A 12,302-nucleotide genomic window follows, 5' to 3' on the forward strand; every position below is an offset into this window, starting at 1 on the left:
TCTAAACCCCAGTATTAGGTACAGTCATTTCAGCAACAAGTGTTTAAATTCAGAGCAGATTAAATTGTTATATGCTACAGTATACTAGGGAGAGTAAGGTACTCCTCTTCCCAAAACTCTTGTAGTATCAGGAACCTGATGCCTTTCCAAATTCCAAAGTTAGCAGTTGGTTAGACTCTGAATGCACCAGCAAAGCATATAACCATCATCATCCTTCTATTTCCTCTATCATTTCAGAGGACTAATGTTCCATGTTGGGTTTTCTGTCTGCATTTAGTGCTAAAGAATTCATTTCCAGAGCCTGGAAAGCAATCAGGAAATGTCTCATAACATCATGACAGGGTCAGAAGAAAGGTTTAGTTATTTCCCACAACAGTGGCCTTAGATATGCTCCTGATTCCAGGCTGTCAGTCCACAACTCTTTCTCTTGCCATAGGACCAAAAGACTGCCTATTCTATGAACATAATCTTCCTCAATTTTCAAGTTTCCCTACAATGTTCATTAATAGCAACAGATTCAGTTGCCAGAGGAAAAAAATAATAAATGCAACTTTCAAAAAGGATCTCTCCAAGTGTATGTGGCCTGTAAGGACAGAGTTTCCATTAAAAAAATGTGTAGGCAGGCAGAAAGAAGGGTCTCCCCAAGCATGTGCAGAGTGTATACAACCTTCTTAGATTAAATGTAGCTCTTATGGAAAAGAGGGAATTTAATAGTTCAGTGTTCTTTAAAACTTAAATAGTTTTACACTAAAATTGTAATCCAAAGCTTCCTTTCACTCTCTGGTATGGTTTTCGTCCAGATCTTTAACAAGCTGGTAGTAAATGTACCCTTTCTAAATGTGAATGAAAGATGTTACAAAGCAGAATTGAGAATGCAGCAGAATGCAAAGACGTGCCAGTCAGCATCCTGATGACCTATTTTTATTGTAGCAATCCCATTTTTGAGGATATGTCACTATTATTTTTTTTTAGGAAAGCTGCACAATGAGGTGTCAGCAAACATGCTGCTTATCGTTAAAGAAGTTGTTTGATGACTGCAAATACTTCTCTGTATGACTGACAATTTAGTCAACGAGCTCCCACAATAATGTGTAGTATCACATTTCTAAAGGAACAAATACTGTTATTTTTCTACAACAGAAATACATGGGAGTGAGCAAGCTGCCCATCTACAGTAAATTTATAATTTTATGGATTCTAAAATTGTAAAAACTGGAGAGACACACATTTTTAGATGGCCAATCAGACAGTTGCTTGGAGCTTTTTCTTTTTGCTATAGGCATATCTCAATAACTTTTTCAGTGTATTTCAATAAAAATGTTCTATGTATTACCTCATTATGTGACTTCATAAAAACTAATTCTTCACAGCCATTGATATTAAGGCACATATCCAACAAGCAAACATCATTACCACTACTTATAAATAAAGGCACAGCCCAAATCCCACCCGAGAACTTTCTGTTTACACACACAAAAGTATCACAGATGTAAATCTTTATTTCCCATATTTTAATTAGAAAACCTCACACTAACATTTAAGTTGGGAACAACTTGGTAAAGGGCATTATGAGATGACACAGAAGATATTTATAAAACTGTCCCAATTTTGGCTGGGATAGAGTTAATTTTCCTCTTAGTAGCTGGTGCAGTGCTGTGTTCTGGCTCTGGTGTGAGAACAGTGTTGATAGCACACTGATGTTTTTAGTTGTTGCTGGGTAATGTTTATACTAAGTCAAGGACTTTTCAGTTCCTTGTGCCCTGCCAGCAAGAGGGCTGGAGGGGCACAGGAAATTGGGAGGGGACACAGCCAGGACAGGTGACCCAAGCTAGCCAAAGAGGTATTCCATACCATATGACATCATGCTGAGTATATAAACTGAGAGAAGAAGGAAGGGAGGGACATCTGGCATTATGCGGGGACATTTGGCATTATGGTGTTTGTCTTCCCGAGTAACCGTTACACATGATAGAGCCCTGCTTTCCTGGGGATGGTTGAACACCTGCCTGCCAATGGGAAGTAGTGAATGAATTCCTTGTTTTGCTTTGCTTGCATGGCTTGTGCTCTACTTATTAAATTATTTTTATCTCAACCCTTGATTTTTACATTCCTTTCTGATTCTCCTCCCCTGTGGATAACTGGCTAGCTGAAAAAGTTCACATAGACATAGTCCAGCTGGCTGGACAAAAATGCACATCGCTCTCAGCTTATCTGAAGTAAAGCAAAAGTTACACAATAACAGGAAGATTGCGGTGGGAAAAGAATGTTGCAGGTGGGAACAGATAACTACAGAAGAGAAACTAGGGGCGGGCTTGGTATTTAGGCAACTAACCAATAATGAGCTTAACTTTTGTAATATGTATGAGCTAATTATAACAAGGCATAAAAGGTGACTGTAAGGTACAATAAACGAAGTCTGCTGATCACTCATATTGAGTGACTGTGTCTTCCCTCCGTCGCGACACTCCCCATCCCTCTGGGTGAGAGGGAGTGAGTGAACAACTGCGTGGTATTTAGTTACTGGCTGGGGTTAAACCACGATAGTCCTTTTTGGCAACATTAGGTGAAAAAAATACAAATAATATAGATTCATAAGCATTCTGAAATTAGAGCCTACATTGAAAGCACTGGTGAATTGAGTGTTTTCAAATTTCTTTTGGTGGTTTTTTTTTTTTGAGGGAATGAAGATTAATAAATTAAAATTACCTTAAAACTAAAAATATTTATGGTCTCCTTTACTGACAATGAGTCAACATAATGCTATCAGTGATGAAGGCTATAAAACTTTTGTTCATTAGCAAGCCAACCAACAAAAACCAAAAGTAACTGTTGTAAAATCACCTTGAAGAGAGGAATTAGAGGAAAATTAGGTCCTAATAGAAGCGTAGTATTACAGAAAGCTTTTTAGGGTAAAATACAGCTATCGCCTTCAGGATGGTTGGCATGCATGGAATCTACATCACCACAGTTCCCTAAGCTACACATCCTGCCAGCTCAGCACATGCTGATAGGAGTGACAGAGGATGGAGCAGAGTGGAGACCCTGTGGACATGCTCTGTCATGTTCCCTGTGGGAATTGTAGCTTGATGGCATCACGCAGCTGACAAGCTGCATACCAGTTGTTACATGAAGAATCCATGAGATGTCTATGGCTGAGCCAACCGTTGTGGCAAAATGACTTTATTCAGATGAAATAATCTCATTGTAATACTCACACACACCTCTATCCCAAAGTTACCTGCCTCCAAGGTACTACCACACCTCACTGGGCACATGATACCTATCAGTAACAACAATATGTATGACTAGAGTCACTCAAGCTCTGCTTAAATGTGATGGAAATGGACTAGTCCTGGACTGAAATAAGTCCATGGCAGGGGGAATTGTTGTCTAAACTCCTGGATTACCCAACCCTGATTTAGTGTTCACAAGGCTAGGTCAAGCTGACTCACTCTAAAATTGTTATGAATGAAGGGACTTTAATCAAGGGAGTCAGCCTTGGGGAGCATGAGAACAGACAGTGAAAAGAACACCATTATCTAAGTTATGCAGAAAGAAGCCTTCAACTGAGGAAAGTTCAGGCTATGAGAGGAAACAGGATGATAAGGTGTTGCAATCCACTGACATCAACAGAAAATTAGTCTAAAGTAGGACAAAGATAATAGTGGTAGTGGGAGATCACAACCTCCAACTCAAATAGCCCCCCCAAAAGAGGGCCAAACCCCACCTGGGGAGCATGCATAGTTAGCAGAGAACTTCAGTAGTGCTATCTGAGGATGCGTACTGATTTGCATTAAAGTGAGAAACTTGTAACCAGTCCTGTGTATGATGAATTAATATGCGATGTACGATGAAGTATAAAAAGTGGACAGATGAGGAGAGAAGTTAGGGGAAGATTCCATCATAACTTCTGGGATCAGTTGACGGGCTGAACCTGTCTTCTCCCCCATAGGGACGCCTATTGGGTAAGCACTTTGACTTATGCATGCTAAATAGCTAACTCATTCTAGCTGTCATTAGTAATTAAGGTTTTGGTTGTATATAGTTAGGTTGTGTATCATTTCAAGCTTTTTTTTGCAGACAGTCCCTATCACTGGCAATTACGAATGTTAACTTGTCACAATTTTATAATAGTGTTATGCCGTAAACTGTTAGTGTGAGTCCTTTGTGGGCACTAAGTTGCCAGCAGCAGGTAACACATTTAAACAAAGTGGGAAGACCTGCTGAGGGGTCCCCCTGATGCTGTTGGCGTGTTTCCCTGAACAAGGTAGTCGAATTGCCCTCTGATCCAGTGGGACTGTTCAGTGAAGGGTCCCTGTAACGGGACGCTGACAGACTGGTCAGGCACAAGGGTCTCGGCTTCCTGGGGTGCTAATAGACAGATAAAACACCTGGGGTTGAGAGGATTTCCCCCCCTCTTTTCATGTGACAGTAACCTTGAATAAATTGCAGGGCAATGTATCACTAGACATGTATTTTTACACTTAAGTTTGAAATTAACTGTTTAGAAAAATAATGTTTAGAAAGCACAATGAAAAATGAATAATACTTACAACCATACCATTTAGGGACACCCAACAATCTGGTGGGAAATCCTGGAGTAACGGTACTAAAAACTGCAGACAACCATCCCAGTGGCACAGCAGCAACATCATTCCGATCAGATTAAAGATTCTCACCACAGCACTTGCCAGATCATACGTCATATGGAAAATCTGTAGGCAAAAATTACACATGATGTATGTGATTGAAATCAGAAATGCAAATCATTTTTTTCTCATCAGGCAGGTTAAAGACAAAGAAGTATCTTCCTGAACTTCTAAGAAAGTTGAGAGTTCTCAGCAAGGCTAAATAATCTGGGCAGACAGCTGTGCTGACACACCTGACTCTTTACAGTGTTTTATATAATCCAGTGTTATATAAGATGCTGAAAAGGGATTATTTTGGATCCAAAGTCACTGACTGAAGTATTGTCTTAAAGCCTACAACTTCTTTCAATTGAAGCAAGCCTCACAAATAAATAAAAAAAAAAAAGTTGGGAAGCTTGGTACATGTAGTGAGACCATTAATTGTCTGTGAGCTTGGTATCTAAATACTCAAAGTTGTTGGAGTGACAAAGTATTTTTTTACTTCTGTTTTTACACTGTGTATTTATTAAGCCAATTTGCACATACCACTCCACCAAGAAAAATGATACTGAAGTATTTCATTGCTCAATAATTGTCAGTTTTCCTAAAATTCTGAGAATCCTGAAACACCTGTAGTAGCTAAGTATATGTCAAATATATCTAATCATTTGGATTTCAATATATTGCTCCATTCTTAGACCAAAAATGTTTGCATTTGAAAAGCCTTACAGCAACACATATATATACTCTTAAAAACAACACAGACATTTTCAAGTTTATCATGGGCAAGTCTGTTGGACAGAATTAGCATGAACAGCAGCAGTCAATTGCCAAATCGTATGGAGAAAAACATTATATTTAGTACTTTTATTCTCTATTGTTTTTAAAGCACTTCAAAGCTACAAATACAACCATATTCTTTACTTATTACACAATTCACTCAATTCATGGTAAATATTCTGTATTTTAATACACATAATTATCACTGTCCAGGAGTTCAGTTTAGATGATGAAGAAAGTCCAGATGATATTTCATGGAATTTTAAGGAGAAAATATTATTTAATTGTACACATAGACATAGAAATCAGAGGCTTTAGTGCTGAAAACATCAGATTGCTAGAGGTATACAACCATATTGGCATGTGCAATTTTGCATCTGTAAATAAAAGAATTACCATATAAAAGAGGGAATGTTAGTATCCTGACTTTTGCATATATAAACTGAAAGTGGAGATCAAGTACCCTGTCCTGGTTTCATCTGGGATGGAGTTAATTTTCTTCTTAGTAGCTAATATAGCACTGTGTTTTGGCTATGATGTGAGAACAATGTTGATAACAGCACTGATGTTTTTAGTTGTTGCTGGGTAATGTTTATACTAAGTCAAGGACTTTTCAGTTTCTTGGGCCTTGCCAGCCAGAGGGCTGGAGGGGCACAACAGACTGGGAAGGGACACAGCCAGGTCAGCTGACCTGAACCAGCCAAAGAGGTATTCCATACCATGGGGCGTCATGCTTGGTATATAAACTTGGGGGGTTAGCTGGGGGGGGGTGGTGTGGTGGTAACGTTGCTCAGGGACTGGCTGGGCATCAGTCAGCTGGTGGTGAGCAATTGTACTTGTTTTCTTTCTCCCTTTTCTTTTGGATTTTACCCTTTTTCCCCACCTTTCCATTATAATTTTTATTTTTATTATTTTTATTTTTATTATTGTTGTTATTGTTATTATTGTTGTTCTTACCTCTTTATTCTGTTTAAATAATTAAATTGTTCTTATCTCAACCCTCGAGTTTTACATTCCTTTCTGAGTCTCAACCCCACTCCTCCAGGTGGGGGGGCATGAGCAAGTGGCTGCATGGTGTTTGGTTGCCAGCTGGGGTTAAACCACGACAGTCTTTTTTGGCACCCAAGTGGGGCACGAAGGGTAGAGATAACGACAGGTCTAATCAGACTGTGTTAGATTTAATTGTTTGCAGTATCCGTTGTATTAAATTAATAGTAATTGGCTACAGTGCTGGCTTCCCTGCTTTCAAATTTGCTGCCCATGATCCCAGGGTTGAATTGTCTTGTTTATTTACAGTATGGGTTCCCTTTTGTGTTGTTTGTTTACATTGGGACCTGGGCTAAAGTTATTATAGTGCTGTACTATATAGTACTAGTCTATAATATGATGGACTCATTGGTTTTGAAACTAATCTGGTCTGTTTACTTGGTGTTGTCACCTCTGTGTGTCTGGTGGCCCCTGCGGGGGAATGCCAACAACTGTACCTTCGGCTTTGTTTTCCAAGATAGGCGGCCTATGGGTGGGGTCTAACAACTCCCCCTTCTCCCCAGGGCTAATTACTGAAACATTTCGGATTTTAGAAGACTCAGTATCTCTGGTCCGCTGGAAGCTCCAAAGTGTCAGTCCTGAACCTAGTGATAGGAATACTGAATGCAGTTTTCATGTCCTGGAACTGGTGGAATTTTAAACGACAAACTGTAACTACTACTCCAGCCCCTGCAGCAGCTGCTGCAGCCACTCCAGCCACCAATCCACCCTCTGCAGCTGCTACAGCTCCTGTGGCAGGTGCTGTGGCTGCTCCAGCCGCTCCATGCCTGCAGTCAGCACTGCAGCTACTCTAGTCCCTGTGAAAGGCATTCCAGCTACTTTGGCCCCTGAAATGAGTGATGCAGAAGACCAGCATGTGTCAGTGTCAGTGGCCCCTGTAGATAAGAAGAAACGGAAATGGAAAGCAGCTCCTTTGGTAAAGGGGGATGAAGTAGCAGGCCCATCACAGGAACAAGAGGAAGAAAGCAAACGAGGTAACATCTCCATCCCTATCTCTGAATGAGCTGTGGGATATGCAGAAAGATTATGCCCCTCAACCAGATGAACACATTATCACCTGATTGCTTTGATGCTGGGATAATGGGGCTAATAGTATAGACTTGGAGGGTGGGGAAGCCAAGCAGCTGGGATCACTATCTGAAGAAGGGGCCATTGGTAGGGCAATTGAAAAAGGAGTGCAAATCATCAGCCTCTGGAGGCGACTTCTGTCAAGTGTTAAAGAAAGATATCCCTACAAGGAGGATATTACATGTCACCCAACCAAGTGGACTGCAGTAGATAAGGGTATTCAGTACTTGAGGGTATTAGCTGTGAAAGAGATGATTTATTATAACCTGGATGACCCACAGTCACACACGGACCCTGATGAAGTGCAATGCACACAACCCATGTGGCAGAAATTGGTACAGAGCGCACCATCAGCATATGCCAACTCATTGGCAGTAATGGGTTGGTCAGATACTGCACCACCAACAGTGGATGAAGTGGTTCATCAGCTCCGAGAATATGAAAATATTGTCTCTACCTCCATCATCTCAGCTGTAGAGAAACTGGTCCACCAGCTTAACAAGAATATGTCCTACTCTCCACCAATACAGATTGTATCTCAGCTATCAACTGTAGACACCCTTCTGTTTGGAGGGGAGAATACAGAAAATACACACCACGAGGTACTCTGTGGTTTTACCTGCAAGACCACGGAGAGGACATGAGGAGGTGGGATTGAAAACCTACCTCAGTTCTGGAGACACGAGTGCGTGAACTACAAGGAAAAACAATCACAAGTAAGGAGTCTTCCAGGAAGGTTGTTGCTCCACTCTCCAGAGGACAGTTTCCCATACAGAGTGATAGGGCTGACTTTACTCTTGATCCTGTGAAAAGGAATTCTAACCTATTCTAGCAAGGCATGAGTGAGCGGAACCACTCCACGCTATATCCGCTTCACACCACTACCCATCCTAGTGGGGAGTCCCTAGACCAGGATTAGAGGGACCCTGTCTCCAGCCAGGTGGAGGACAGGGATAACCAGGTATATTGGACTATGTGGATCTGATGGCCTGGTACACTGGACCCACAGGAATATAAAGCTCTAGTAGATGCAGGTGCACAGTGTACTTTAATGCCATCAAGCTATGAAGGGGCAGTACCAATTAGTATTTCTGGAGAAACAGGGAGGATCACAACAGCTAACTGTATTGGAGGCTGAAATAAGCTTGACTGGGAATGAGTGGCAAAAGCATCCCATTGTGACTGGCCCAGAAGCTCCATGTATCCTTGGCATAGACTATCTTAGGAGACGGTATTTCAAGAATCCGAAAGGGTATTGGTGGGCTTTTGGTATAGCTGCCTTGGAAACAGAGGAAATTAAGCAGCTGTCTACTTTCCCTGGCCTTTTAGAAGACCCTTATTTGGTGGGGTTACTGAAAGTCAAGGAATAGTAGGTGCCTATTGCTGCTACCATGGTGCACCGGCAGCAATACTGCACCAACCGAGACACCCTGATTCCCATCCATAAGCTTATTCGCTAACTAGAGAGCCAAGGAGTGATCAGCAGAACCCATTCACCCTTTAATAGCCCCACATGGCCAATGCGAATGTCTAATGGAGAATGGAGACTAACAGTGGACTATCATGCCCTGAATGAAATCACACCACCACTGAGTGCTGCTGTACCAGACATGCTAGAACTTCAATATGAATTGGAACCAAAGGCAGCCAAGTGGTATGCCACTATTGATATTGCAAATGCGTTTTTCTCAACCCCTTTGGCTGCGGACTGCAGGCCACAGTTTGCCTTCACTTGGAGAGGTGTCCAATACGCTTGGAATCGACTGCCCCAGGGGTGGAAACACAGCCCTACCATGTGCCATGGACTGATCCAGGCTGCACTAGAACAGGGTGGAGCTCGAGAACACCTGCAATACATTGATGATATCATTGTATGGGGCAATACAGGTGAAGAATTTTTTGAGAAAGTGAGTAAATAGTCCAAATCCTTCTGAAATCCAGTTTTGCCATAAAACAAAGTCAAGGGACCTGCACAGGGGATTCAGTTTTTGGGAATAAAATGTCAAGATGGATGTCGTGAAATCCAAATGGATGTGATCAACAAAATAGCTGCAATGTCTCCACCAACTAATGAGAAAGAAACTGAGGCTTTCTTATGTGTCATCGTTTTTTGGAGAATGCACATTCCAAATTACAGTATGATTGTAAGCCCTCTTTATCATGTGACCCAAAAGAAGAATGATTTTAAATGGGGTCCTGAGCAATGACCAGTCTTTGAATAAATTAAACGAGAGATAGTTCAAGCAGTAGGTCTTGGGCCAGTTCAGACTGGGAAGAAGTAAAGAATGTGTTCTACACTGCAGCTGGGGAGAATGGCCCTACCTGGAGCCTCTGGCAGAAAGAACCAGGGGAAACTCGAGGATGACCTTTGGGTTTTTGGAGTCAGGGATACAGAGGATCTGAGGCCCGCTATACTCCAACTGAAAAAGAGATACTGGCAGCTTATTGCATATTTTACACAGATATCACAACTTCCACAGCAATTTTCTATTGTTCAAAAAAAGGAAGTTATGACAGCTCTACACTAGGGCTGGACAAAAATCACAGTTCCCACCCATGCTGTTTTCATACTGCCTCAAGCTTCCTATTAGGCTTTACTGTAAGAGACCAGATTTTTGGAATAAATCACAGTATCGGATACTGAGTGGTTTTAAAAAAATAGGTCACAAATATGACAATCAGCCAAACTGAGCACAAACATCTTCATTTCTGTACTAACTTATAAAGAGGACTTTTCTGAAAACATGCACCTAGGTGTATGTGCTGAGCAGGGGAAGATCTGGTTCTCCAATACTCTCCAGAGTCCACAAAACAGCACTTGCATAGACCCAAGTCTCCTGAATACTTCTGCTTCTGTAACTACAGGCCTATGAACCATGACAGATTGTGCATGTATTCTGTGATCAGGGATTAATAAAAATGATCATTCTGCGGCTCTTTCACTTGGACAGAGCCCATTTTGGGGCATCAATTCAGATTATAGATATGCTCTGAATTGCAAAGCTCATATCTTGATATAGAATTTTCAAGATTTTAGATAATTTTGTGCTAGTACATTTTCATATCAAATTTTTTAAATTCCGCATAATTCAAATGAGTAATGTGCACTGAAAAACAAAAAAAGCAGGTGGATGGATTTGCCAATGTATTTATTTAAGTATTTCCATGATCTTGCCTAGCTCTTATAGATTTATCATTTCATGCCTACCCTGTGAGACTGTGCAATGGCTCAGTAAGTCTTCCCAAATGAGCCAATGTAACCAGTACAAAGAGATATTACAAAGGGAGACTAAAATTCAAACCAAATAGCTGGAGCACTGTGTTCCAACTAAAGGGCCTTGCTGAACCAAAGAGGTCTGTCATTGTGTTTGGGCTCTGTTCTATCTTTTTCAGTGGTATGACTGAATAACTATTGTTTTAGTTGCCCCTGAAGGTAAGACAGTAGTGATTTAATAAACAGAGCAAACTATTTTTAATCAAACATATCTGGAAAAAGAGCAGAGAATGGCCCTATTTTATGTGACCTTTAAAAACTGTTATTTTCTAGATGGAGTCAATCTGACATTAGGTTTTATAATGGAAGTCTCGCTTATTCCACTTCAAGGCATGTACAAATGGATGCTAGCTTCTGTGGAGCAAAAAGAATATCACAACAGTATATAAATGTGACAGTGTGCCACATCCAGGTTAAACCTGAAACATTAATAAAACTACTTTGAGGAAGGAAGACTTAGCAAGCCTTGGAAAGGTCAAATATAAGCACGAAGCAAAATTTATTTACTATATATAAATTCTGTTATATGTATTTTCTACTGCAAATCTGCCAACGCCATACTAATATATTACCTCTCACACAGAGGGCATGACTTCACTGCCAAAACATGTGGTTTTATTATCCTGCTGTGATTAATGTGTGTGACCTGTCTTGACATTAAAATTGAGAGGAGCAGTCACTTTAGTTCTACAATGAACAAAACAAGCCAAGACTGACAAACTTCAGGATCCTGAAATAAAAAATACAGTGCTAATTTTCACTATGTTTTTACAGAGGTGGATGTCTCATTCATCACTTATTTTTATGACAGAATGTACTTCTTTAGACTAAGACTTCACCTTCATTAAAAAAATCAAAAACAGTTCATAGCTGTCAAAGACACAAACATGCAATACTAACAGCCTGTCTTTGTGACAAAATTAAGCTGAAGCTACTCTCCTTAAGTTATAGTACCAAATTGAGAGTGACCGTATGGCAAATAATACTTGAACTGTACATGAGCAGAGACATTGAGGGTTTTGTCAGCTTGAAGTATAGCTCAGTTTCCATTTCAGCATTATTTCAAACATCAACATCACCTGACCTTCAGCTCAAACTTCTTGATGGGCCAAGTATCTCAAGTGACAGCATCATTGAACTCAGGCTGGAGACCTTTGTGGGTGGAGCTGGGCTAGAAGGAGCATTTCATTTATTATCTTTTATAATTATTTGCCTCTTCCAAAAAAGGCAGCTTGAAGATACAGCCAGTCTCTAAATGGCCCAAAATATTATCTATGATTTATCTTACTAGCTGAGTGAGAGGAACTGTTTCTCATATTAATGTGTAAATGAACTCTGGTAGCAACAAGAGAAAATAAGTTATTCAACATCACTCATCTGCCCACAGAAATGCCAAGGCAGGGACTCCCACAGTGCTGAAAAGGGCAGCAGAGCCAGCAATGTGAATCCTAAAAAATATAACCGCCTACAACATTTCAAATATAAGGGCATGAAGTCAGATAAAT

General features: G+C 40.6%; 1 protein-coding gene across 1 annotated transcript in view; it reads right to left on the minus strand.

Annotated features, from left to right (window-relative positions):
- LOC130141878 (potassium/sodium hyperpolarization-activated cyclic nucleotide-gated channel 1-like) overlaps nt 1-12,302 on the minus strand; it is a 194,435-nt gene that overhangs the window by 108,273 nt on the left and 73,860 nt on the right. Inside the window, exon 3 of the mRNA XM_056323145.1 lies at nt 4,554-4,715. Within this exon, the coding sequence (XP_056179120.1) occupies nt 4,554-4,715 (162 nt within the window). The remainder of the gene's footprint in view (nt 1-4,553; nt 4,716-12,302) is intronic.

Source organism: Falco biarmicus, chromosome W, assembly GCF_023638135.1.
Source record: "Falco biarmicus isolate bFalBia1 chromosome W, bFalBia1.pri, whole genome shotgun sequence".
NCBI lineage: Eukaryota > Metazoa > Chordata > Aves > Falconiformes > Falconidae > Falco > Falco biarmicus.